At 43.9% G+C, this 27,762-nt stretch overlaps 2 protein-coding genes across 2 annotated transcripts in view; one reads left to right on the forward strand and one right to left on the reverse strand.

Moving 5' to 3' along the window:
• LOC145785824 (oxysterol-binding protein-related protein 1-like) overlaps nucleotides 1-20,176 on the forward strand; it is a 33,933-nt gene extending 13,757 nt beyond the window's left edge. The window contains exons 8-23 of the mRNA XM_082597532.1: nucleotides 872-973; nucleotides 2,581-2,712; nucleotides 6,329-6,428; nucleotides 6,508-6,620; nucleotides 13,305-13,483; nucleotides 13,683-13,786; nucleotides 14,485-14,732; nucleotides 14,972-15,106; nucleotides 15,541-15,638; nucleotides 16,085-16,273; nucleotides 16,916-17,023; nucleotides 17,989-18,078; nucleotides 18,297-18,561; nucleotides 18,842-18,959; nucleotides 19,402-19,492; nucleotides 19,696-20,176. Coding sequence (XP_082453658.1) covers nucleotides 872-973; nucleotides 2,581-2,712; nucleotides 6,329-6,428; nucleotides 6,508-6,620; nucleotides 13,305-13,483; nucleotides 13,683-13,786; nucleotides 14,485-14,732; nucleotides 14,972-15,106; nucleotides 15,541-15,638; nucleotides 16,085-16,273; nucleotides 16,916-17,023; nucleotides 17,989-18,078; nucleotides 18,297-18,561; nucleotides 18,842-18,959; nucleotides 19,402-19,492; nucleotides 19,696-19,798 — 2,175 coding nt within the window. The 3' untranslated portion in view covers nucleotides 19,799-20,176. The remainder of the gene's footprint in view (nucleotides 1-871; nucleotides 974-2,580; nucleotides 2,713-6,328; nucleotides 6,429-6,507; nucleotides 6,621-13,304; nucleotides 13,484-13,682; nucleotides 13,787-14,484; nucleotides 14,733-14,971; nucleotides 15,107-15,540; nucleotides 15,639-16,084; nucleotides 16,274-16,915; nucleotides 17,024-17,988; nucleotides 18,079-18,296; nucleotides 18,562-18,841; nucleotides 18,960-19,401; nucleotides 19,493-19,695) is intronic.
• A 5,175-nt stretch (nucleotides 20,177-25,351) lies between these two features.
• Nucleotides 25,352-26,956, reverse strand: LOC145785825 (dynein regulatory complex subunit 4-like). The gene has a single exon (XM_082597533.1). The coding sequence runs from the start codon at nucleotides 26,921-26,923 to the stop codon at nucleotides 25,460-25,462; it is 1,464 nt and encodes a 487-aa protein (XP_082453659.1). The 5' UTR covers nucleotides 26,924-26,956; the 3' UTR covers nucleotides 25,352-25,459.
• Between the last annotated feature and the right edge of the window lie 806 nt (nucleotides 26,957-27,762).

A 27,762-nucleotide genomic window follows, 5' to 3' on the forward strand; every position in this document is an offset into this window, starting at 1 on the left:
ATCTCGTTTTCCTCACATAGGCTACTTGCAGCGTAACAGTAGCAAATTTCGCACTGACATTGATTTTGTATGCAAATGGATTGACATTTTTCTGTTTGAGTTGATGTGATTGCCGTTTTATTCCAATTTTCGCCCTGAATACAAATCATATGCTAAAACCTTGCATTATGGTGCGCAACGACAACTTTGGATAACTAAACGTTACAAATATTCATTCTATTCATTACGATCTTTGGTTGCCGGTCCGCAAACATTTTTTAAAATTTGCCGGTCCCCCACTGTTAAAAGGTTGAGAACCACTGTGTCTAAGTAACATTTGCTAACTGTCTTTTGTAGCTGATTGTACTAGCAGCACGACAAAACTTTCTACAATTTAAAAAAGAACCACATCTTTAACGCGCTACAAACTACTGCCCTTCTAGTGTCGTGAGAATAAGGCAATCGCTGTGAGCGTTCGTATCCCCTTCTTTAGATGTTCCTGTCTTTTGTGCGAGTGTTCTTTTTAATGTTGATGTTTATAATAATTTTGTAATGAGTGGAAATCCAGGGACGAATTTATCATATTAAAAAATGTAAACGGCACACTTGCTGGAATCGTGTGGCACACTAGTGTGCCGAATCACGTAGATTGTGAACCACTGGTTTAGAAGTTTTATATGCTTGCAGAAGTTTTGAACCCCAAACGTTGGCTCCGTCACCGAGCTTGACAGAGTGAAGTTCTCTTGTTGAATTGTCCGATCTTCACAATGTAGCTGCGTCATCTTTTATTGAATTGTATGAGCTTATGTTTCATTACTTTGGTATCTGCGACTATGACGTCAGACGTTGATCCGAATAACGTGACTTCAAACTGGGTTTTTGCATTTGACAGACACGTGATGACAGTCAGTGCGCGTTCACTGTTCGATACTTCGATGGGACTCACCACAACCTCGCCGTCAACCACAACAACAACCCCCTCGTCAATAGACAGGTAACCATAACAACAACTCCCTCAACCATAGCAACAACCCCCTCGTCGTTAGACAGGTAACCATAGCAACAACCCCCTCGTCAATAGACAGGTAAGCATAATAACAACAATACATCTCATCAAGCCGGTTTGTTTCTTGCACATGTCTCTACCTTCTGCTTACCTCTTCATTCCACAACCAATCCCTTCATCATCAAATCTTTTGTCTTGTTGCATTGGCCACAGTGCCTCGCCATGACTTCCCGCTTGGCGACATGTTACACGCACAGCGCTTGTGATGTTGAAACCAAAGTCAAGCCGGTTTAGGGGATTTCCCGCTCGCCGACCTTGTGGAGCTGATCACGTGGCAAGTTGTTCTCGTCAGGGACGTAACAACGAGGTGGTTAGGAGAGCAATGCTCCCCTCCTAAACTTTTATCTTGTTCCTCCCCAATAAAAAATATACGTACTTTCAATGCTATTGCAACGTTTTTATGGCATTGTACGTTGTATTACATGTTGAATGACGTTTTATATATGTTTGGCTTTGGCTGCATTCAGTAGCTATATTTTCAAACAAAATCTTTATTTTAAACATTAAAATATTTACTCCCCCCCCCCCACAGTTGCCCCCCTAAACAAATTTTTCCTGCTGCTTTAATTGTTCTGACCACGCGCGGTTGGTTTTGTTTGATTACTTTCTAGAAACGTTCCACTCATCTTGTGGCGCGGTTATTTATACCAACCTCCTGTCACGTTCGATGGCGGTCAGGTCGCGATGCTGATGCAGCGTGTGGCTCCATCGGTCGCCCAGTGCTTCACTGGAGGTCACGTGTTTGCATACGTCACAGTCTCGTTTATATTTCCTACTATTATGCCACAAGCAGCCAATATGATGTATCGTGGCTACAATGCAGTCACACGCAGCGTGTATGAGAGTGAGGTCGGTTGCAAGGGTCCAGAAACACGCATTGAAAGGCAAATAGCCGGTTTGTAGTTGATGTTCACAGTTTTATATTGACATAGACCAGGGAAAACATTGGCAAACATTCGAGATTACTGCACAAGAGTACAATTAGGTTCATTTTGTTTAAGAGTAACTATCGTTGAAACAAAATTGAAAACTTGATTTCTTTGAAGACTAGGAAGAGATTTTTGTTTCATCAATTTTGTCAATTGTTGACAATGAAACAAAGCTACGTTATTGGTTGATCTGTGTTGCTCCTCCCACCGAATATGGCCAATCATGAACACGTGTCGGGCTGTGACGCAAGAAAGGTGCCGATCTACCAGGTTCGCTTGATAAACCTTTCAATATATTCACTGCCGTGGCTGCTGTTGAAGTCAGTGATTGCGCTAGGAATGTTATAAAGTTGATGAAGAGAAATAGGTTTTCAGAAAAGTATGAAGAAAGTGTCGTCCAAATACAGTATACAGTTCTACACTTAAACCATGAAATAACTGTTTAAACGTTGAAATGTCAAGCAAAACTAAAACTTAAAAGTTTCATTTTCGGGGCATGTCTAGACTGGATGGGAACGCGAATGAAGAAGCCTCATGCGAAGGCCTAGTGGTAGCCCACGTGGTCTGACCTCTGCATCGTTTTGTGAAACTTCCATTGTTGTTTAGAAATGGTTGGACGCTATAAAGGAACACACAGAGTACAGCAACCACTTTGTAGTCGCGGACCACTCGGCGGTGGACAGCGATGATGAGGACGAGGTCGCTGTGTCCATTGTTGACGTGAAGAACGTGGTGCAGGTATTTACAAGTGTGACGTCATAATGCTTGTTTCTTGTGGTTTCATAATGCCCCCGACGTGGCAACTATTCTTCTTTCATTGTCGTGCTTGATTCCAAGCATTGACTGCCTCTTGCATAAAAAGTTTCCAAGATTACCGGTTTTTTGCTGCGTGTATTAGGTCTATGTTGGTTTTGTTTGTGTTGTGCTTCCACAGTAATTATACATCCTAATGCCATGCCTGAAGGTGGTCACGAAGATTGGCTTCCTTGCCTTCCCGTCCACTTGGTCTAAATCTTCAACTACCTGGCGTGAGGGGTCTGCTACTATTCGGCGAGTCCGATTCGGCGAGTCCGATTCGACTAGTCCGATTCGGCGAGAGCCTTTTTCGGCGAGTGCCCTATTCGGCGAGTTTTTGAAATTTGTGAAAGGAAATTATCAGATACCGTAGCCTAATTACAATTGCCGTTTTTACATCGTTTTAACGTCGCTAAACGTTGAAATCGTGCAGAAAGGAATAAAAATAAAATGTTTAAACTATTAAATTACAATTCGTCATGTCAGTTCGGTTGTTTTTATTTCTGACCATCATATGAAAAATAATACACGTCAACATAGCAAAGGTGTAGAAAAAGGTAGAAGCGACAAAACACGAACGTTGAAACGTGCTTGTGACCGAAGTAAGTTATTGAGTTGAAAGAAACATACGCGCCGACTTCCGGGGGGCGGCGCCCCCCGTAAATTTATGGTTGAAGGGCAACAAAAATGGTGATGGCAAGTGGTGTTTCAAAGATAAAACACTTCGTGAAAGAGATTTAGATAATTTAAACGGACTTAAAGAATGCCGAAAGCAAGAAAAGCCTACGTTGCTCTTGCCCGCTAAACAGCAGCTGATCGCATGGCTATCTCATATGGTATGGAAGTTTCAAAGTAGATGGTAGAGTAACTTGCACTGCTGGAATAGTCACGAAACTATTCACTGCAATATTAAGTAAACCAGCTAAATTAGACGCGCTATTTTCAACGAGGTCTTCCCGCTGTAAGATCAGTTATGATTCAACAGAACGCATTGTTTTCTTCGCAATGTGTGAGAATTAAATCGAAAACCGATAAAAGAAAAGGTGTTTAATGGTCTTGGTCGCAGATATTGCCTGCATTAACGACGTCTCTTACCGCTATTATCACCTAGCTAACCTGACATCATTGTTTTATGCGGCCGCTAAGGTTTGACATCGACTTCAACGATCATGGAATGTTACGTTATAATAAGAACGATTATATCCTACACGCAAAAATAAAAAAATGATCTCCTCTTTCTGTTTTGTCTCGTGAGCTTTGCATATTGCTCAACAAGTGCATAAAGTTTAGAATTGACAAGAAATCATTGAATTTGAAAATTAAGTTTGAATCACTGCAAATAAACGTATTCAAAAGTTTTACTTAGGCCGACGCGATTTCACACTCCGTAATCTACGTCGACAATGATTTTTAGTGCGTTCATTTTGAAAATTGCCGAGCTGGAGACAACAGCTTGTCCCGTGTTAGTTGAACTTGTCTTTTTGAGGTGAAAATCACTTGCGAACATCTCGACCTTTACTTGAGTATAGCCTACTGTATTCAATAAAAGACTATAAAGACTTTCGATAATAAACAGAAGAGAAAACACTTCACCGTTGTTAACGCTTTGAAGGTAAGTAATTAGCAAAACGAGGTTAATAAAACTGATAGCGGGTTTTCACTCTGCTTGAGATCATGATTTTTTGCGTTTTATTTCGATAACTTCACTGTCTTGATCGTTGTTATTCACTCGCACGAAAAGGAAATGAATCGGCTTGTTTTCCAACAGTTCCAATTATGAGCTAATAATATCAAAATTTTTACGACTAGGCGTACTGCATGCGTAAAACTAATCCTTTCAAGCAGCGCTTCTAATAAATTCGGTTTGCGACCTATTTGTTAATATAAACAAGACACTAAGCTTAATCAAAGACTATTTTAATTGAGTAAAATAGCGTTATGGTTATGACGTCATCACCTTTTTCGCCCCCCAAGGTTTTTTGAAAAGTCGGCGCCTATGGAAAGAAATTTGGCACGGTCGCAACACCTTCAGAAAAATTTAAGATATGAAGGGAAAATAAAGTAAAGAAAATGTTACAAAAAAAAAATAAATAAATTTTGTTTATGTCTATAAGTTAGTACTTTTGAATAGTTAAAATGATTAGTTTGGATCAACAAATGTGTGGCCTACAGCTTGGATTGAAAGGAAATTATCGGGTACCGTAGCCTAGTTATCCCGACCAGCAAAAACTTGTTCCAAGAACACAGTTCATTTTTACATTGTAGTAACAGAATGAAAAGGCTAACCAAATGTGTGGCCTATCGTTTTAACGTCGTTAAACGTTGAAATCGTGTAGAAAAGGGAGCTTTTGCTGACTAGGATACTTTGAAACTGAAAAACATTCACAGAAGCCTTTCGATTTGTTCCAAGAACCCAGTTAGCCTAACAGTTCATTTTTACATTGTAGTAACAGAATAAAAAGGCTAACCAAATGTGTGGCCTACTGTAGGCCGCCTACAGCTTGGATTGAAAGGAAGTTATTGGGTGCCGTAGCCCAGTTATTCCGACCAGCAAAAATTGCCGTTTTTACATCGTTTTAACGTCGCTAAATGTTGAAATCGTGTAGAAAAGAGAACTTTGCTGACTAGGATACGTTGAAGCTGAGAAACATTCACAGAAGCCTTTCGATTTGTTCCAAGAACCCATTTAGCATAACATTTCATTTGTACATTGATTCAACGTCTGAATACATTATCTTAAAAATGCAACGTATCGAAGGGCTTCTGTGAATGTTTTTCAGTTTCAACGTATCCTAGTCAGCAAAGTTCTTTCTTCTACACGATTTCAACGTTTAGCGACGTTAAAACGATAGGCCACACATTTGGTTAGCCTTTTTATTCTGTTACTACAATGTAAAAATGAACTGTTAGGCTAACTGGGTTCTTGGAACAAATTTTTGCTGGTCGGGATAACTAGGCTACGGTACCCGATAATTCCCTTTCAATCTAAGCTGTAGGTCACACATTTGTTGATCCAAACTAATCATTTTAACTATTTAAAAGTACTAACTTATAAACATAAACATGATTTTTTTTGTAACATTGTCTTTGTTTTATTTTCCCTTCATATCTTAATTTTTTCTGAAGGTGTAGCGACCGTGCCAAATTTCTTTTAACTCAATAACTTACTTTGGTCACAAGCACGTTTTAACTTCGCGTTTTGTCGCTTCTACCTTTTTCTCGACCTTTGCTATGTTGACGTGTATTGTTTTTGATATGATGGTCAAAAATAAAAATAACTGAACTGACATGACGAATTTTAATTTAATAGTTCAAACATTTTATTTTTATTCCTTTCTGCACGATTTCAACGTTTAGCGACGTTAAAACGATGTAAAAACGGCAATTGTAATTAGGCTACGGTACCCGATAATTTCATTTTAAAAATTTCAAAAACTCGCCGAATCGGACTAGTCGAATCGGACTCGCCGAATCGGACTCGCCGAAACGGGCCATTCCGGGGCGTGAGCCTGGATACGACAAAAATCAGCATTGCTTTGTAACGACCATTGTTTTTCAGACTGCTCAGGCGCACCACCATGTGTTGAAAGGCCACGTTGAGGAACTGACCAGGATTGTTAAAAACTTGGTGGCGACCGAGAGCCCGGGCAAAGGGGAATGTGAGTTTCATTGTTTTGACAATTTCATTCACACAGTTTGTCACATGACGTCATCGGAACTTACAAATTGATTTGTCAGGTCAACGGCTCTCCACCCTAGTGCTGGGGAAGTCCCATCAAGTGCTCTCATCCTCTACGGAGATGGCTGACTCCTTCAGTGGATGCATCAGCCTTCTGGATCAACATGATCAGGTTAGTGACAACTTGCAGCCACGAACCTGGGTTCAATCCTCACCCTACTCGGTTTCTTTCTTGAAATGACGTTTGCATATTGAAGAACGAACCTGCGAAACCGCAGCAATTAAATCATCCAGACATGCTCCGGAAGTTGTGCTCCCACAGCAGAAGGTGGCCTGTAGACATTGCTGTGGTGGAGGAAGAAGTCGTTTTCAGAGCAGACCCTGTTGAGAATACGACGCCTCAACTCTGCTTGATAAGCCAACGGCTCATGGAAATGGGCGACCTCTTTTGCAGCTCAGCAGTGACACACAGTGGTTTTAATGCCAACTATATTTGGTCGCTAGGTAACGATTTCCCTGTTTTTGATTATTGTTGATTGAGAAATCGACGTTATTCAGTCTCGAAAATTGCACATTTTTACTTCGGCAGAAACGTTGCCGAGGCCAAACGGCAAAAGGAGAAATTGTCTCGGCAATTGCTGTGAACGTTTATTACGAAAAAATTGTACCAAAACATGTAAAACGAGAAGCAAAAAATATACTAGAGTAGTCTATCACGAACGCATTGTTTGATTTGTTGTGATGTAATAATACCAAAAGTAGGCTAGTGATAAAGCGAGCAACGCGATACGCACACTGTTACAGTAATTTACGTTGAATAACTCACGGGGGGGAAGTAAGTTAATTTTGGGTTGATTCAACGTTCGAGTCAGCACAAATCGATTTAATTTTCCCGGCGGGTGATTTTGCGTAACAACAATGCCCAAAAATAAATTTACGTTTGCTTTACATTAATTCGACACGTATCGACGTTAAATTATCATGAAATAACGTTAATTGCTCAACCAGGTACCGGTAACAAATCAATAGCTCCCTGCGAGAAGATTGCCTCGATTTTCGTATACAGTACACTATCATAATTTCGGCACAATTGGAATACTGCGAGCAACACAAAGTCTGTTTGATAAAGAACTAGAGCTCTGTCAGATTCGGAATCATCAGATGCTGTATCGGAAGATGAAGTTATCGCGTCATCACTGGAATCGGACACATCAAGAGGCTCATCGCTTGGCTGTAAATCTACACTGTCTTCGCCGTTCGCAATGAAGCGTGCACGTTTTGCGGCTTTCGTGCTTTGATACCAATCCACACGCCTCTTTCTTTTTCGTAGAGCTCCATCAGGGTGTTGACTAAGGAACAAATCTATGGCTGTGGCATAACGACTGGGAGGAATGTCTAACCCTAACCTTACAAGCGTTCGTGTGGCCTCGGCATTTTTATTGCCGACGCTAATGCGCCATTCATGCATCTGCGTCGGCAATTGCCGAGGCTAATTTCGAAGACTGTTATTGATTCTATGAAGAACGGCCCCACAAACATGACTGTGGATGATGTTGATACCTGCTTCAACATCTGAATTCATTTATGGGAGTGGTTGAACATTAAACAAACCCCCATTGGGACGGTGCTCGTTTCTTTAGAATCCTAAATTCCATTCAAATTTGTTTGTTTTTCTTGTTTTGTTTTTCATATATTTACCCTGCATTGCGGGAAAGCGGACTCGAGCGCTATGCATCGGTGTACGCCTTCCGACGTACACCTGACCCACGCTGCAGCCGACGGCAATGTCTGTTTCCGGTTGTCTACTCTACTTATGACTTAAATTTGGTACTACCCATTACTCGAAATCGATCACTGGGTAGAGGCAATTATCGTAAAGTTTCTTGCCCAGAGAAACAACAGCAAGTGCGGGTGACTGGAGTCGAACATGCAGGCTCTCGACTGCGAGCCCAACGCGCTAACCACTTGGCCACTGCTACATTACGTCTCTTCAACTGCGCTAGATAGCTGAAGTTATCCCAACGACTGCATAGTCCTGGCTGGACCAGGAACCGAACCCAGGTCCCTCAGTATCCGTCGCCACAATTTGTTGCGACACAATAGGGCTCTGGAGTGACGACATTACATGCTGCGCCTTTATTGACATTTCCTATTCTGCGACGTCAGTTTTAATGTCACGCAATCGTTCCGCTTAAGTGCGCACCAATAAAAGTCTTCAGTTTATTTAACGAAACGATCTTTGTGAAGGAAGTTTCCGAACAATCTTAAGTTGCTTCTCAGTGGCAGCCTCACTACGAGGTGTACGGTTCCTACTTTGCTGATGTTGGTTGATTGTCTGTTCACGTTAGATCAACGTACAAGTGATAGACGAAGTTGTGTGTGCATCAACATTGTGGATTGCAGTCAGCTTTAACTGAAAGTTCCACTATAAGTTTTCCGCAAGCGATCAGACTTGCTTGTTGCCAGATGGTGGAAGGCCAGGTTAGAGAACTAGGTCTAGAGAACAATAGCCTCAGCTGTTGAAACTTCCCAGATAGCAAAATCCGTAATGTTTACTGTCGGATTTTGCTGTCTGGGCGATTCATTCAAGGTGATGGCAATAAAGTTTCGTTCGTTGGCAACAAAGGAAGGTTTGCAGTTTTGAAGCTTTGGAGTTCGTGATCGATAAATCGTCGCAAAGGTGTTTTGACAAAGTCCTTGTTTGGAACTTGATGTAAAGTGAGGTCCAGTCATCCTCTTGTTACTTCACAGCCGCAGAACAGACAAATGACCAATCATCGCTTCATGAAAAATGTGGTCAAGCGCCACTTTAGGCACATGTCAGTGGGATGGGTTTGATATAGAAAACACGTTCATGGTAGGAGAGAAACAAAAGGCATTGAAGGAAAGGTCGACGTTTGTTCGATGTTAATCGACGTTGGAAAGATACCGTCACAGATGTGGCCGCCACCGCAATTGATCAACGTCAATGTTGCGCTGGGAAGTCATCAATATTCATGGCCTATGACGTCACAATGTTGAAGCGCTAACATGATATAAGAGGTGAACGACCGCCACAGAGTGAGGGGGTGATTTGTATGTTGACGTCACCGATGGTATGTTCCGTCGTAAACCAAGTGATTCCTTTTGAGTGAACCTCCGCAACGTCGTTTCCACCATAATTAACGTAACAACGATGTTTGCTTCCTGCAGCAGCTTGGCGCTGGTCACGTGGCGAACAGGATGTCAGCAAGACAGAACAAGCAACGAATCGTCTTCATATTCAACTGGTATTCGCTCTAGCTGTGTCAGGCTGGTAATTGAGATAAGGGCTGGATTAGCCGCCTGGTGCACATGGTCACGCTTGGTAAACATTGTCACGGATGAATGAGAAGTCTCGTGACGCGAATGACGACCCCTCCACTTGCGACAACTCCAAGGGTCGACTGATTTTCAATCGATTCCACGTCCGACGACGTTGAATTTGTGTCTGATTACCTTGTTACAGATTCTCGATCAGCGTTGCGCAAATCTGACGTTTCTAGACGTTGTTTAAAGGTTGTCGCACAACGTTGCGTTCATATCACCTGCAATGACTGAAAACATAGATACATGCATTGATCTGAATAATCCGCCATTGTGAGGTTTGCAATGCCTGGAGGCGAGAGCAGCTTTGCAGCGCTTCACAAAGTCTGTGATCAATATTGTCAGACGCCTGGCCGAGTGTGACGTCACTCGACGAAGCTTCATTGTTATTTGAGGAGAGCAAGGTTTGAACGAGTTGCGTTCCCAACCTTGAGGCGATCCCTGCATTGGCAGTTGGTTCGATGCCAGCAGCAACCCAGGCAGCGAAACCAGTCTGCGAGACGTTGAATCGATGTGAAAATGACAGATTTTGCTATCCGGGAACGTGGAGTCGCGGCAGAGGAGACGAGATGCTATAGGCTTCTACCTCTGTGTTGTTGTCCGTTCACTCAGCTGAGCCACCCACATCGAGCCTGACAACTGCCCGGTTTGTTTGTCCACGCATCACGTGACAAGACGTTTTGACGAAATGTGGAAGCTTCAATAAGATCAGTTGACAGTATGACGTAGTTTAGTGGCGCGCAGTGAAGCATTGTGATCGTCATAATTGGAACTGGCATAAGCATTGATGAGCCACGCGCAAGCTGAGGCGTGAATTGTAATTAGGTTAAGAAAGTTTTGAAGCGTCATTGAAGACATTTATCAAACTGTCAACGTGACTTGCGTAAGATTCTGCGTCACATCGCCAGCCATGTCATCAACAACATCGTCACCGGGCTGCGTGTCACAGCTCACTGCTGGTATTGCAGCTCAGTGCGATGACGTATCGAACGCTGAGATGCCAGTTTCCTGTGAGCTTGTTTTATGTGTGTGGCTGGTGGAAACAGCGGTGGCCTCATAAAGTTAGTGGTGCGTAGAGGAGAGGTAGTAGTGACGGTAGTCGGTAATCATGCTAGGATCGTTGTGGCTGTAGAGCAGTGGTTCTCAACCTTTTTGTCTTGGTGGACCCCTTTTGGTGTCTTCGAAGCGGTCGCGGACCCCTAAAAATTTCAATTTGAAATTTTGGTATATCGCGTTTCCTTATGGAATCATATGTTACATAAGTTTCAAAGCAACACACTTAAAAGAATTTGCTGAATTCGCAACGCACTTGACGATTGATGAGATTGACGAAATTATGTTATGACTTATGAGCTATATGTTGGCACACAGGATCAAACATCGGTAAGCTATATGCTCATTTGATGTTTTTCTATAACTTTTATCAAAAGTTAATAGAATAGTTGCGACTGTTACAAAGAATTTCTCCCTTTTTTTATTTGAAATCAATATTAATTCGTTATAATCACAGTCATTGCAAAACCGTGAGTAGTGATAGACTGCTGACTAACGTTTGTATTTCTAAATTAATCATTGATCAACAATCTGTTGTCTTAAAAGAATTTAGTTGAACATAGCCAACATAGCCTTATTAAAAGGTTTAAGTAATTTATATGATATTTTAGTTAAGAAACCAAACCTTTGTGCAATGTCCTTTGCAATTTCAAACGATGCACACCAGTGCGTTGCGACTTACAGTTTAAGAATCACTGTAGGCTAATACATAAACAAAGCACAAACAATTTTTAAATTTCTTAATTTATCCGTCATGTTGAAAACTCGGAAACTTTCGCGGACCCCCGGAAATCGTTTCACGGACCCCTTGGGGTCCGCGGACCCCCGGTTGAGAACCACTGCTGTAGAGGCTATTGGCTGGATATGATGCGCGCAAGTTTGGTCAGGGTACTTGACAGTGTAGTTGACAGGCGGAGCACCCCAGACAGATTTTCGCTAGCAGGTGTCCGACGTTTTTTTCGTAAACAGTTGTTCGTAAAACAATTGTTCGTAAAATTAATTCTTCGTAAAACAATTCTTCATAAAGCTTTTCTTCGTGCATGCAATTAGAAATGCTTTACGAAGAATTGTTTTAGGGATTTAATTTTACGAACAACTGCTTACGAAAAATTGTTTTACGAACAATTGTTTACGAATAATTTACCTATAACCAGAATTGTGTATCCTGAATTTGTTTTAATAACTCAACGAGCACCTCTCATTGTTTGTAGCAGTCCGAATGACGAGATTTGCATCACCACCTGAGTTGAAGGGTCTTACAGAGGCGGTCGTATTGCTCTTGGGTGGCCGCTCCCCGACCCTCTGTGTGTTTTGTAGGTGATTGACAATTTGCTATAGTCTGGTGCTAAAAGGATAGACCCTCGGCCCCAGAAGCTCAGACGACGACGACAAGAGCTACACAGCGATAACGCCGCTGGCCGCCCATGAAACAGCCAGGAACAAGTGGTCACCCACAGATGCGCAGTGACGTCTGTTCGGTCACCGGAGCGTGTCGTCATTGACCCGTCATATCCACTTATGACGCGGTGAACTTGACATCACCTAGTTTTCGATGAGCTCATAACAATATTTGTTGATGCCCCCCGAGACCACTCGGGCCCCTCATGGACCGACCATCCCTGGTGCGCGGGTTAGCAGGGGCATGTGATTCACTTCCGCTCGTTGCAGTTCCGTCCCTATGTCCATTAGCTTGCTGCGTAAACACTGGAAGCCGCAGAACTGTAGCTGGTCTACTTTCAAAAATGAAACCCTGCAGTGCTTGGAGACTCCAACTGCGTGCTTGCGGTAGCGGCTAACTTGGTGGCAACACGAAGGACTTGGCTGTGTCTCATTGATGCCTGGCCATTATGGTCTGTAAGCGTTTAAAGATTTTAAAGGTTGAGTTGTAGAAACAAGCACGTCAGCTCTAGTCACAGTTGGTCACTGTTAGATGGGAAAGTGAAGATTACTTCGCAGTCAAAGTGACGGCAACAGCTGCTTTGGCTGAGGTTTTGTTGCCATGGTAGTGGAAGCTCAGTTACCATGGCAACAGCTCTGTGTTTCAGTGCTTTGCCATCGAAAACGTTTCAGTGAAGCCGCACAGGACAGATGAGTACATTGCTGTCTCACATCGTATTGAGGTAGATAAGCTACAATGTTATCAAGTTGTAATATACAGTATGAGATGCATCAGCATACAGATGCTGATTTGTTGTCGTTTCGTGCGTCCCTGGTAGTGATGCGCAATGGCGCCACTTCCTGTCAGTGATAGTCAAAGGCTTCCAGTGTTTCACCTAAACCTGCTGTTGATTATTGAGCCTGTTTGAGGGTTTGCATGTTTGGTGGTAACTGGGTGACTTGTTCTTGTAACTTCCAGCACGATCTTTAACATGAAGTTTAATAGGAAAATAATTTGGTCTCACGATAAGTGTTTTGATTTGTGAGAACATTCGAGGATTTCACTTCCTTCTGCTCGTAGGCGCGGGAGAGCGAGTTGCAAGAAGAGAAGGAGAAGAACCGGGTCCTTGAGCAAGCCCTGCAGGTCCTAGCAGCTGAGCATCACAATCTGGAACAAACTATTTCATCCCAGGGGGGTTCAGTGGGGGTGAGCCCCTCTAAGTCCATGCCCGCCCTCCCTGGAAACATGGACATCAAAAGGTGAGACGACGTTTTGCATTAAGTTGTTATGAGTGAAGACTCCATCTTCACTTCTTGTTATGAGTTCTTAATGGATTTGCAGTTGCCAGTTGCAACTTTTAGAGATTTGCTTGATGGTTTAGTTTATTGTGGCACAAACGCGAAAACTTCATTCTTTGCAATATTGCGCTGTCGCTGACCAGCTGATGTTTCGTTTCAGTTCCATTCGACATTCCTCGAACTCAAGCGCCGCCATCACTCCATCTAGTGGTGGATTCTTCAGTGATGAGGATGAGTTTTATGACGCTGTGTCCGGAGACTCAGGTATGTCCGATAAGTGGCACTGTTGTTGAATCACCGCACGCGCCTGGTGGAGACGGACGAGTTCATCCCAACCGGTGGTGACTTTCACAAACAATGCAGGATACGATGTGCTCTGACGCTTCATCCTTTTCACCACAGAAAGTAGAGTTGCCAGCGGTCCAACCCCACAACCCGCACACATCGCGGTCGTCGCTGTCACTTGTTGTCAGCGTCGTTCAATGCTTACTTCGAATCATCCTCGGCAAAGTCATATGACGTCACTCCCACGTGACTGCTAGCACGTGCGGTGTCAACAATTTACTTTGTGACGTCCCGTATTTGCTGCAACGTCAGCATCTTTGAAACCACATTTTGACTAATCGCACAGCCACAAATAGCGATTCTAGTTCCTACAATATGAAGCAACCACAGAAGTTTGTGGCTGTGCGACAAATATCTTAGTTTTGCAATTACTTCTCCCAAAAATTATAAAAGTTGAAAAGTGTCTTACGATGGCGACATGAATAATAAGTTGTTTCAATGACGGATCGGCGCAATGTGGCGGTGCCAGTCTGTTTCCTGTGCCCGATGGTGGCACGTGGCACCTACACAACTACTCACCTCGCTAACTCTACTGCGCCGCAGATCGCTTGTTTCAATTTATTGCGACCACATGACAACCTCCACGATCATCTAACAATGAACTTGTTGCGTCACAGAGGAAGACACGGACGAGATCTCGTTAGCCGGAGCGGATTATGACGCAGTCAATCAAGCGGAACCGAACGGCGCAATGCCTCCGTCATCAACGTCAGAAGAATTATCACGCTTGAGTGAGCTACCGTTGGAAGGAAGAAACGCTGAAGAGAGTGCACCATCCAGCGGTCACCGAACAAGTCTTCCGGTCCCAATGTTCTCTCGGGACGAGTTCAGCATCTGGCACATCCTGCGTCAGTGCATCGGGAAGGTGGGTGGCCTACTTTGTGCCTTAGACCAGTGCTCTTCAACAGGAGTCCCGTGAGAGTGATCTAAATTGTTGCTAATGGTAGTTCAGTGACAAACGCGAAAGTAAATCGGGGTTTCCGCAATAGCAAAACGGTTGAAGAGCATTGCCTTAGACAAATAAAACCTTTAAGTAAATATGTCTGTACATGTGGGAAACTCTTCTCACCCGTCGATGAGGTAAATAATGATCTTGATTATCAGGAGCTGTCCAAGATCACGATGCCGGTGATTTTCAACGAACCTCTGAGCTTCATCCAGAGGCTGTGCGAGTACATGGAGTACAGTCGCTTGCTGGAGCAAGCGTGCGCCGCCGAGGATTCTGTCCAGCGGATGGAGGTGAGGCCGATAGGTGAAGACTTTCTATCGTCGACTCATTGTATGTTAATCGTGCCACCCGAAACGAGGTTGTTGTCGTCTGATGCGCATTGTTCTTGCTTATGAGGTAGCAATTCAGACAACAACTCCCAATTGCTTCAACCAGTGCACTGTATCAGTTCAGTTCGAAAAGTACACAATTATGTGCTGTACCGTTAGAGGTTCGCCACAGGCACAGGTTGGTGAGCCACATCGCTTGTTGCAGCAAATATTTTGTCGTCCAAGTATCTAGTGTTGTTTTTAATGACGTAAGATGTTCTAACTAAATGTTGTCGTTGCTCGGTTGCTTGTCCCTGGATTCGAACCATCGTTGTTCGGTTCTGCAGCGCGACACAGTCTGGTGCATGGCATTGCGTCGTAAAGTCAATAGTTGTAACGCGTTGACATTTCCTCAGTATGTCGCTGCCTTCGCCGTGTCTGCCCTCGCCTCTCAGATGGGAAGACTTGGGAAGCCGTTCAATCCTCTACTGGGGGAGACCTATGAGCTGAAAAGGTGAGTGGGGGAGGCACATCTGACCAACTGATTCGCACATTCGTGATATCGGCCGTTGTTGCGTCGCGTTATGTTAACCTTTAAAGATGGCTTCCTTTCTTTGCAATTGTAACGAAGCAACATGAGTGACGACGTGATTATTAATCATGCGTAACGACCAACGTGGCTCGTCATGCTCCAGTGGATATCAGGCGCAGTAACGACGCAGACCTTTCGATTGTCGCGTCACAATGAAGCTGTTTGTCTGCTCGGGATCCAACAAAGCGAGAGCAAGCATAGCATTGTGACGTTGCGGGGCAACCCAAGTCGGATCATCATGTGACCACCATGCGGGGCTGCCGGGCAACCTAAGTCGTATATATGTCTGATCGACGTTGTACAACAACGATTCCGATACGTTGTCATTCAGTTGGCCTCAACTTGCCACTTACGAACACTCCTCGCAGGGACGACTTGGGTTTCCATTGGGTGTCAGAGCAAGTATCCCATCACCCCCCCGTTTCAGCATTCTATGCCCAGGGGACCACCACGGAAGCTCCTTTCATATTCCATGGCACTGTCTACCCGAAGCTCAAGTTCTGGGGGAAGAGCGTTGAGGTGGAACCTCGTGGACTGATGACTCTCAAGTTGACATCGTGAGTGACAGAATGATCCCAGGCATTAAAATCCTTCATTTTTGCATTGATTCTACGTCTGGAGTCTGCCTCTGCGTCTGCTGACGTTGAATCGATGCAATTTCGCTGTCTACGATGGTTGCATTGATAATGCAATGACTGGATTGTAAGGAGAGCATTTTCTGAAGTAATCTTTATTGCTGGACTGATAAAGTTTCGTTACAAATCCTGGCGGGTTTGCATGCTTGTATGGGCTTTGTTCCACTAACCTTGGTTCGATCACGCGTGTTGGCAATGTCATGTGGTGCACTGTTTCATCCACTAGATGTCCTCCGAATAGAGAGAGCAGTCCTTGAAGTTGCTCAAGCGCACTCACCAAGGATCGAACCAACGTTGCCTGATCTTGTTGTTCCTTTTGGAAAGATTCAACTCTCACCTAAGGTCACCAAATGCAAAATCTCGAAATCTCGTCATCCGCATTGGGAAGCGATGACACACTGCTCATCAATGATGGAGGTTCATGCGGCCACAGCAGTGAATCGGTGAAATTAATAGTGAGACTGGTTTGGCATTGAGTGACATTTCATATATTTTCACAGAGAAGTTGCACGTCGTCACGCATCGTGTGGTGTGACGTCATAATGCGATCAGTCATTGTTTCAGGCGCAATGAGACGTACACGTGGAACAATCCCAAGATCTCCATCCACAACATCGTGGTGGGGAAGCTATGGATGGAACAACATGGCGTCACTGAGATCATCAATCACAAGTGAGTTGTGTGGCTGCCTCTCATTGGTCACTCGGATCACGTCACGTAGCCAACCAATCGTGACCATGGCTCGCTCACCATTTGCGACCACATGCGATGGTTATCCCTCGTCTTCGGGATGATCGTCTTCGCAATAAAAAAAAAAACGCTAACGATGAAGTAACAATAACAATAAACGCTAACAACAGCATTTAATACACTGCGGTCACAGATGCAAACCAGCGGATAGTTGGAAGCAGCGAAGTGACATATAGTCTTCGAGTCAGCTGCTCCCTTTATTTTGGCTTGCCATTAAGTGTCTTTGCCGATTCACAGCCGCGTGCTCTGGAGCGGTGTCGAACCGACGTCCTATCGAACGTCGCGCAGACGTTCTCACTACTCTGCGCCATTGTGGCCGTAAGAAGTAGAGACCCGATGTGCAATCTGCCATGCGTGCAGCTAGCTGGAGTGGGTCCTATGAGTGTGGAACTTTCCCATGAAATCTGCACGTTGACGAACAAAACTCGATGATGATGACGCGAGATGCACTTCTGATCGTACATTGGAGTGAACCTTGTATTGTGTTGATGACGTATTTGACTTGTTCAAGGATTTTAGACCATCTTCGCTTTCCGTTTCTTCGCCATACTAGGACGGCCACTTGACTTTGTGCATTGCTACGTAGAAGCAGTGAAGCCATGTTCGGGTTCGTGCGGGTTCCAGGCTTGCAATGCGGCGTAACATGTTTGTCCGGTTGAACAATCGACTTCCTACCCATACAGCAAAATCCGTCGGTGATAGGACGAAATATGTGTGCTCCACGCACCCGGATGTATATCAGCACTTTGTTGCCATGGCGACGACCAACAGTGACGTTGGCAAATGTTCAATCAACGTAAAAGTGACAGATTTTGCTGTATGGTTAGTGTGACCGGAAAAGCGGATGTTTCCCGTCCCCATTGTGATGTCCTTGTTACTTGTTGCAGAACAAAGGAGCGCTGCCAGGTCACGTTCAAGTCGTACAGCTGGTTTCGTAATGACGTCAACAAGATTGAAGGCACAATCTACAACAGCAGGTTGGTTGGGACTTCCCCGTCGTCATGTGGTCAGCCGCTCGGACGTCATGAATGCGGTTTGTGTGCGTCTCGCTGTGGCTGAGCAACATCTCCACAACAATATATTTCCTGAGAAGGTTTCCGCTTCAAATTGATTTTGAAGAATTCTTGAAAGAAATTTTGTATTTTGCTTCAACAAGATGTTGGTTGATAATACGTCATCACCTCTGACGTTCCAGGAAGGAGGAAGTTCGCTTGCTGGTCGGTGATTGGACAAAATATGTCTACTCCATGCACCCGGATGTACATCAGCACTTTGTTGCCATGACGACGGTCAACAGTGACATGTCATCCTCTAAGAGGTCAAGCAAACGAAAGTCTCGAAGCAAATCGCAGAGCAGCGTCTCCAGCGATGACGTCATGGACACGTTGACGACGTTGAGCGAGGAAAAGGATTGTAGGCGATTATGGGTCGCCCAATCACGTCCCGCCAACTCAGACAAGGTATTATGAATAACGATTTGTCAACAATAAGCCGGGGGTGAATTTGTGGGGTTTAAGGCCTATTTAGGTTTGTCAGTTGTTGTGGTTTGTAGCTGGTTATGTTTTACAAATGGGGTGAACACTCACCCTCCAGTGGGGGTCAATCAACCCCAAAATGACCACGTGACCTCTGTTTCGATTGTGTCACCATCCTCTCCTTATTCGAATAGAATCCTCCTCTGTTGTGCGTTAGACCAAGAAGCACTGCTACACTGTTATCTTCATGATTGTTATGTAATAGATGTACAATATGACGCAATTTGCGATGACCCTGAACGAGGAGGTGGAAGGTCATGACCTCCCGCCCACGGACAGCAGGCTACGTCCGGACATCAGGAAGTTGGAAAATGGAGACATCGGTGAGTGGAAGTTAATCTTTCAGCTTCTTCTAGGATCGAGATCTTCCATACGTTCATATGTTCGTCTCATCCACTTTCTATCCACCATCCTTCCCATCTTTTGTTCGCTTGGTTTTTACCTAATCACTGATAAAGTTTAAACATGAACCCTCGTGGTGAGACTTTAATTCTGAGACAAATTGTCAGAAAAGAACGAAAGTTTCTCAACAAGATTGAAGCCTCAGTCCACCGGTTCAAACACATTGGGGCCTCAGTCCACCGGTTCAAACACATTGGGGCCTCAGTCCACCGGTTCAAACACATTGGGGCACTGCGGGGCACCTGATGCGCCGGCAGAATATATGAATCCTTTGCATCAAAGTCTGTATCTGCTGATGCGTATGATCAAGGAAGAGACCCAGCCACAATTTAAATAAATAAATCACGTCATTGTATCCTACAGATGGCGCTAGCGAGCAAAAGCACGTTCTAGAAGAGAAACAAAGAGCCTCCAGGAAGATACGTCATAAAGCGAAGGAGGAGTGGTGCCCGAGGTGGGTGTGACGTATTGTCGCTTCGACGAGGTCGGAAATAGTGGACCTTCCTGTGGCGCCACCTCGTGTCTTATGATGGTTCGGTGCAAGGTTGGACCACGACGCCATAACCCTCTCGTTTGCGATCCCCCTGGTGGCCTAATCTATATCCCCCTTCATTATTAACCCAGACTCTGGATTGAAACTAAACATATATTTTCCAGGTGGTTTGTGATGACGAAAAACCCGCTCACTGAGAACCAGGAGTGGAAGTACACCGACAACTACTCCGCTCGTGATTGGTCGAATTGTCCTGACATATTCTGACGTATGTGAGGTCACTACAGGGTGAAATCTAACAAGGTTACTTCGGTTCAAGGTCGATGAACAGAGTTTCCAATCAGCGCTACAGCAAATTTGGTAGCATGTCAATTCAAGTCGTTGCGTCATCAATGACGTCACGAGCCCTACTGTGACGAAAGAGGTTTTATGCTGGAAATTTTGCAAGAGAGTTGTTTGTCCAAAAGAAAACCTTCCAGAACAGTTCGTTTGATTTGTTTCCTACATTGGCGCGACGAGGTTTATCGCGTCAACGACTTATTGCGTTTTAATTTAAAATGTTTTATCGATGCAATTTATGACGAAATACAGCACTTCCGTTGCTTTATGCTTTCTTACGGCACAAATACATCATTGTTTACGTTGTTCTACGTCTGATGACGTTGTTGTGATGTCATCTGATCAGACCCCACTCGAGTATGGGGCAACACCTCTGATGAAACCGACCCAACTTGTGGGTGCGATTCTGTGCCTTGTTTGATGAGAACATCGAGGAGGTGCCAGCATTCACCAGTCTCTTGCTGGTCGTGATTCACGGTGGGAACCGAACCTGCTCCAAACAACGACCGCAACAGATTGTTGTAAACAAATGGTCGCCATGTGAGAAGTGAAGGATGACGTCAGCTTGGGAAACGTCACTCATCTTTCAGCTGGCGAATGAATTTAAAACAGGACTGGCTTGATAATTTAGCCGGGATGGTCAATCCTCTGTCCCAGAAGTTTAAAGGAAGAAACCGACTGAATGGACGAGGGAGGCATTTACTTTCAAGAACGGCGGTTGGAAGCTGAGACCAGTGCCGGTCTTAGGGTATTTCGGGCCCTGTGCGAAATATGCTTTGCAGGCCCCGCAATGACAAGGATCCAATTCAGTAGCGTAGCTAAGTATTTTAAAAGAGGAGGGGGGTGGTGGCGGCGTGATCGCCGAAGGCGACACCTAGCGTTCAACAAAAATTTGGGTATGAATATTACTGTAAAATGGTAGCCTATACTGTCCGGTTGGCATAGCAAAAGGATAAGATCATGCTTTCTTCGGCATTTTTTGTAAATAAAGCCATGTCTCTATGTTGAGTCTGGATGCAACTTATTTCGTCCCCTGAAATCGTGTAACAAAATCAAATTTCGTTCCCTGAAAAGATCGAGAGAAATTTTGAAATGTTTGCGGCAACTCCGATCAGCGACTTCGGCTATGTTGTTTTTTTCTCGATCTTTTCAGGGTAGGAAATGTTCAGGGGACGAAATAGGTTGCACTCGTTGAGTCTCTATCTTTTCTTGTTGCTAATTCCTTTATTCAATCAATCATTTTATTTTTCGTCATTAACGCGTCCGGGACGAAAAAGATACTAACTCCAAAAATCGATATAAACCTACCAGCACGTTAACGAACGGGAAAAGGTGGCAAAACCTTGAAAGGTTTAAAACGTGCCTGAATGAAAAATTATGTAGTAGGCGAAATATCAGTAGTTAGCACGGCCACAAAACCCAAAAAAAAACAAATAGCAAAAAATAAAACAAAAACAGAGAGAAGCACACATGTAGTAATGAATGACAGCCTAATGAAAAGTGTAGTGGATTGAATTTGCCAGTTCCAATATTGATGTGGATGAGCAGTCATAATAATAATAACAATAGGATGGAGAAAGAAAACCGGACATAAAAGAAACCCATCCTCAGGCAAAAGCCCGTTTCAATGTGGCCCAGGAGAGCAGGTGTTGAGCTCTTTCTATGGTTAGACTGCACATCACACAGTAGCCTAAGACGATTGAGGTTTGATATCCAGTTTAAGTTATTGTTTCTTGTCCTGGTGGGTGATGGAATGGATGAGCTGGTAGATGATGATGTCCTGATGATGTCGATGAAGCTCTCATCCCCTTTTGCGACGTGTCGTGTTGATTATTCAATTCACTTGTTGAGTTTTTCCATTGGAAATAACAAAATTGCTGCATTTTCTGGGGAAATTGCGGCCCCCCTAATTTGTGGGCCCTGTACGATCGCACGGTTTGCACACCCCAAAGACCGGCACTGCTGAGACGAACCGTGTTTAAGTTTTTAGGGGTTTTCAACGATATCGTTTGTAGTTGGTTTTGAATCTTTATACTCGGACTGACAAAGCCTTGATAGGTTATTCCTGGTAGTTTCGCATAGGCTTTTGACCAGGCCCGTAGCCAGGGGGGGTTCTCAGGGTTGCCGGGAACCCCCCCTTGAGCCAAAAAGGTCCACATTTTGGAGAAGGTGTAGTGTACATACGATCACAGGATTAGCTGAAACCTTCCAGATAGTTCTAAATAAGAGGTTTCTGGAAGATTGTACAATAGTAAAGTATTGATCTTTGCTGCGTCATAATGCCTTGTGTTGCAATGTCAATGGTGTCCATCACCTGTTTGTGAATACTCGCCAATATTCGGTCGATTAAACTGTTGTCTGTCATTGTGGTGCGAAGCCACGTTTTTACTCGCCTTATGGCGCTAAAACAGCATTCAGTATTGACCAAGAGGAGCGCGATTGTTCGATAAGTGCACAAACGTTTGTGTATTTCCGAAAGGTAATCTTTGTTCCTTGTTTAGAACAGGGGTTAACAAATATACGACCCAAAAAACAATCGTTCGAAATCTTCGCTGCCCAAATATTTCAGAAGCATATAATTTTGCGCAAAGTGCTTTGCAATTTAATATCAATTTCAATACGGTCGTCCCCGCTTATTAAAGACATACTAAATGAAATTTTCAAACGGGAATTAAGCATTAAAATGCGTAAACTGAACATTCAAGAATACATTTAAAAACAAATTACCGAAAAAAATTTGTTTTCAATGGCGCTGGCAAGGCCCAAAGTCCAATGTTTCATTTATTTTCATTTTTTTTTCAAATTGACCAAAAAGTGCAAACACAGCTCGAGAATACGTCACAAAAGACAGCAATAACAGAAGCCACGTTACAACATCTGATGTCTTAACATCAGATCTGAGGTTTTGAGCAAACTGTCTGATGTTTTGACGTTGAAATCTGATGTTTTGATGTACATACATACATAGCCTACAGTTAAATCGCCGGCAGTAACAACTGTTGCGTGATCAGCTGATTGCTCGTCTTTTGTTACGTAGACTGTACAGTCGCACGCTTCGCTGCTCAGGCCCATTCTGGTTTTGAAAGCTCTGACAAAAGTACGCGCGGAATGCTGATCAGACCGCAATGGGGCAAAAAAATTTTGAAAATCGTTTTATGGTAGCAAGTTAAACACAAAGAACGTGGAAAATCGCCAAGTCAGGTTTTTCCTTTAGTATCCCTTTAAGCCCACATCGGGACCGGACAATTTTGGGCTTATTGAGCGGGGGGGGAATTTTCTACCACTCCTATACCTTCAGTAAATCAGGAATGGACAAAACTGGACTTAATAAGCGAGTGGACCTATTATCCGTGGGCTTCGTTGTCGTCGTGTAAGCCTCTGGGTCCGAGGGTCTATCCTTTTACCACACCAGATTTACGATGTTCCCGGACTGCACTGGAAGGATACTAGAGAGCAGCCAGTCTTTGGCTTCATCATCCAAGATGCACAGACCTTCCACTCCGTAAGTTGGCTTGAAGATGGTACAGTCATTGATGATGTGGTCGGCGGTCTCTTCCTCGGCACTACATTCACAGGAGGGGGAAGAGGCCATTCCCCGTTGGTGCATAGTTGAGCAGAAAAGCCCGACGCCCGTACGAAGACTGTTGAGGCGCATCCATGCCTGTCTTTGTAGTGTTAGACCTATGGAGCATGATTGTGTCGGCGTAGGAAATGAACGAATGGAGTCTGGTGGTGCTTGACTTCCGTTCAGAATTCCATTTCTGCAGTGGCGTAGCCAAGGGGGGGGTTTGGGGGTTACAACCCCCCCCCCTTTGCCACGCGTGTGACGTCACGATATTGGAAATGATGCTTTCAATCTAAAAAAAAATTGCCTAATTTTAAACAAAACTGCATTAAAAGAGCGAGTTTTGCCAATACCAAACATTCAAACATCTCAGCCAGGAATTAGCAACAAGAAAACATAGAGACTTTAGCTTTACTTCCGAAAAATGCCGAAAAAAACATGATCTCATCCTTTTGCTAAGCCACCGGACAGCACCATTTTACAGGAATATTCATACCCACATATTTGTTGAAAATGCTCTCAGAATGCACCAAATTCAAAGTAATTTTTCAAAATTTTCTGGGGGAGGCCCCCCAGACCCCCCGCCGCTGGGTTGTCAAAGCCCCCCCCTTTCAAAATTCCTGGCTACGCTACTGCATCTGGTCCGCCCAAGTAGCCGCAGAGATGTTTTGTTCATCAGCTTCGTTGATCAGAAGCTGAGCGGCTGGCACGAATAGGTGTCTTGATTTCAGTCGACGAGGTGCTCGTTTGGGAGAGCAGAGATCTTGTGGTGGAGAAGATGGTTAGGCTCCAGTGCCCGTCGGCCAAGAGACAGAGTGGCTTCTTCGCGGGGAAGCTCAGCAGGTTGGATGCCAGCGGGAATGGGGAGATTGTCCAATGGTATGGGGCGCAGGCATCCGGTCACTGTTCGCAGTTTATAGCAGTGTCGATGTTGTGGCAGTGAGCACTGCAGCACCAAACTATTGCACAGTAGGCTACTCTGCTGAAGAGTAGACAAGGACTAAGGCTGCTATACGCAAAAGTGTCATCTCTCGCCTCCCAGCTGGAGCCTGCAAGGCGCTTGAGTAGCCCATTGCGGGATGTCAGTTTCTAGTAAGTTTAAACCCTTTTGCGACTTATTGTGGATGTTCTCGCGACCCAAATTTGGGTCGTGGCCCACTATTTGCGGATCCCTGGTTTAGAACCTCGCATATCGTAGACAATATAGGCTAAACGCGAATAGCAGAAATTGTTATATTGCAAAATGTGCAGTAGCTTACATGACCTTAAAAGGGCATTTTCCCCCTCTGCCCCCCGATTCCGACGCCCCTGTCAGTTCCACTGTAAATGTGCTGATGTTAATGTGAAAATTGTTTGTAGCCTATTTATTTATTTCGTTTTTGTAATGTTGATAATTTGAAGTTTGTTCTGTTTGTTGGTCTATATATCATTTACGGCCACTTCTTATGTTTTGATTGCTTGCTTGTGGACACGCCAAGAAGAAAGTTATCAAAAGGTCCATAATTTTGGATTTGGAAACCCCCCCTTGAAAATGTCTGGCTACGGGCCTGCTTTTGACGCTGGGCCGGTTACCGAGATTGGCAGAGTGAAGTTTTCTGATGCTTGAAGCGTTGTTGCCGGGGAATATTCCATTCACTAGGTGCCGCTTAACGTGCGTTGCTCAAGCGCACACTGCGAGAGTTTAACGTGACCTTGAAGCTTCTTCGAGAACAAAGTCAGATGGTTAACTGAATGAACTACGAGTCCAGACGGACAACAACAGCAATATCTTGGTACATTCCTATGACGAATCGATCTATCGCAGAATACGGCGAGCCCGAAGTTTCGTCGGTCACAAACAAATACATTCAATAAGGAACTAGACTGCGTAACGTCTTCCTCCAAGCATCTTTTGAAGATTCAAATTATCAGAATAACTTATTTTATTGCTTTTGTTACAAAGTACAAATTGAATGATATCAATGTAAAACGAGTGTTCAACGAACAACACAGTGTAGATATATGCGGAAAAGTAAAACATTTAATTAATTTGGGGCCGCAACAAGCCCAGCTGGGCCTTTACCCAATTCTTGTCCTCCGATGGTGCTTTCAAGTGGTTTAAATCCTAATTCTTCAACGGGGACACCAAACGAGACCAACTTTGATTCGTAAGTTCGAAGTAGATCGTTATGAGCTTTGCATACCCGAGCAAGTTCGTATTGCAAGTCCTTGATCGCGCTGTTCTTCGAGTCCAGAACATCTTCCAGTTTGCGAGTCACCACAGTAAGAGCCGTGGGATCAAGGTTGGATGCTGAGAGGACTTCATTGAGCTGTGCTTCTTTCTTTTCCAAGGAATCAGCTAGCGTGGTCAACTTCTTCTCCAGGAGGAGATTCTTGAAACTGCTCTTCTGTTGGACTTCATGGATCGCTTTGACAAACTTTCTGTACAGTTCATCACGTTCCGCTTGTGTCTTCTCGAACCGTTGCTCCAGAACTTCATGCTCCCACTGCAAGCTTTTCATCTCTTGATCCATAACTCGAAGACGAGCTTTCGCGCTTGCAAGTGATGCTTTATCTTTCTTATAGTTCATCAACTGCTTCCTTAGCTCTTCCACTTCTTCCTTTGCTCTCTGAAGAGGTTCGATCAACCTCTTGTTTTGGAGTTGAATTTCTCCCATTTCTTTCTCCATTCTCTCCTCCTTCTTCTTCATCTCTTCTATTTGCTCCTTGAGAGAGTTGATGAGAGCAAGGTTGTTGAGAGTGATGTCATTGTAGTAATTCTTGATGTCGGAAAACGCCTTCTCGTGGTTCTTCATCAACGCGTTGATTTGCCCATTTTTTCTTTCCTCGATTTCATGAATTTCTGTCTTTCTTCTCAGTTCCAACTCATCTCGAAGAACTCGCATTTTTTTATCGTACTTTGCTTCAATTTCGCGAGCTTGTCTTTCAAAATCTTCCCTCAATGATGTGATATGCTCATCTTGTTTCATCCTCAAATCTTTGTCTGCATCTTCATGAGAAAGCTCCTGTTCCTTATTGGCGACCTTCAGCGAGCGTTTGTCCTTCCGGAGTTCGCTCTCTTGCAGTCGATGATCCTCTTGAGCTCGCTTTAAGGCAATGGAACTCTCGGTTTTCAACTCGGAGATGTTGTTTTGATGCTCGTATAGAAGATGCTTCACCTTCTGCTTGTAAACTTTGATCTCGATTTGATGTCTCTCTTCTGCATCTTCCATCTCGCGATCTTTGTTACGTAGTTCTGCTTTATTCTCTTCGAGTTGTCGCTTTGTGATTTCCCAGAATGTGTTCACTTTGTCGCGTTCAAGTTGGAAGTAATTCCGTTCCTCTCGTTCCCGATCTAGCTCCTCTCTCAACCTCCCGATGTGCTCCTCCAGCTGCTCCTTCGACATTTCCTCTGTGGACATCCCATCCACTACGGTTGGCGTCTTTGGTTTGGCTGACTTCTTCCCCTTCTTTCCTTTCTTCCCTTTTCCTTTCTTCTTAGGAGGCATATTTTCAATACTTTATACACAAAATTATGTTTGAAATCTGCAACACAACGAATGGTTAGCCCATGATCCTGAAGACAACCTTACATAAAGATTTTGATACAGTTGTCATTGCACTGTTTGAGAAGTTATACTAACGAATATCAGTTTCCCGAGCAATTAACCAGCTGCAATTATCGCACAATCATCCTTGCCAGTTTATGGTTACTATATATACAATGGGGGCAGCCGACTAGCTCTCAGAGTTGGATTGCTATGACTGTGGCTACAATGATTGTGATAGACCACAGCCTGTTATAGGAACTTGCGTTCAGATAATGCAATCCTGGTTCGACTCCCGGTTTAAGCTGGTTGTTGATAAAAACCACGCACTTTTAGTCTTTTACCTAAGGCGTAATAAATTGGGTAGACGCAGTTGCTGAAGGAGAGGCAGACGAGAGAAACGAGCTGGTCATCCTACTCCTTAGTACCGATGATTTAGTGCAAGAACATTTTTCATCCCCCAATGGTTGGATTCCAAGTCTGGGACTCACCTTTACCTTTTAATATAATTTATTGGTTGCCGCAAGTAAATATTAAATCCAAACACAATGTAATCGCAAAAAAGATCACAAAACAACTAAATGTTATGCACAATATCAGCATTACAACAATGGGAGGCTGCAAAGTAACCATTGAAGCCAATCAGCCACCATCAGACATAATAGAAAATAATAGTGAAGATGAGAGAGATAAGAAATTGATGAAATTGGCACCGTATATTAAAAGTCAGTTTTGTGATTTGGAATTTGCTTTAATAAATTTTTACTGGTGTTCATAATTTTCTGTTTAAAGAATGTTTT

Source organism: Aplidium turbinatum, chromosome 16 (assembly GCF_918807975.1).
Source record: "Aplidium turbinatum chromosome 16, kaAplTurb1.1, whole genome shotgun sequence".
Lineage (NCBI taxonomy): Eukaryota > Metazoa > Chordata > Ascidiacea > Aplousobranchia > Polyclinidae > Aplidium > Aplidium turbinatum.

What these genes read in the sequence shown, in the direction of transcription:
- LOC145785825 (XM_082597533.1), bottom strand. Translation starts at nt 26,923, where the DNA reads ATGCCTCCTAAGAAGAAAGGAAAAGGGAAGAAAGGAAAGAAGGGGAAG.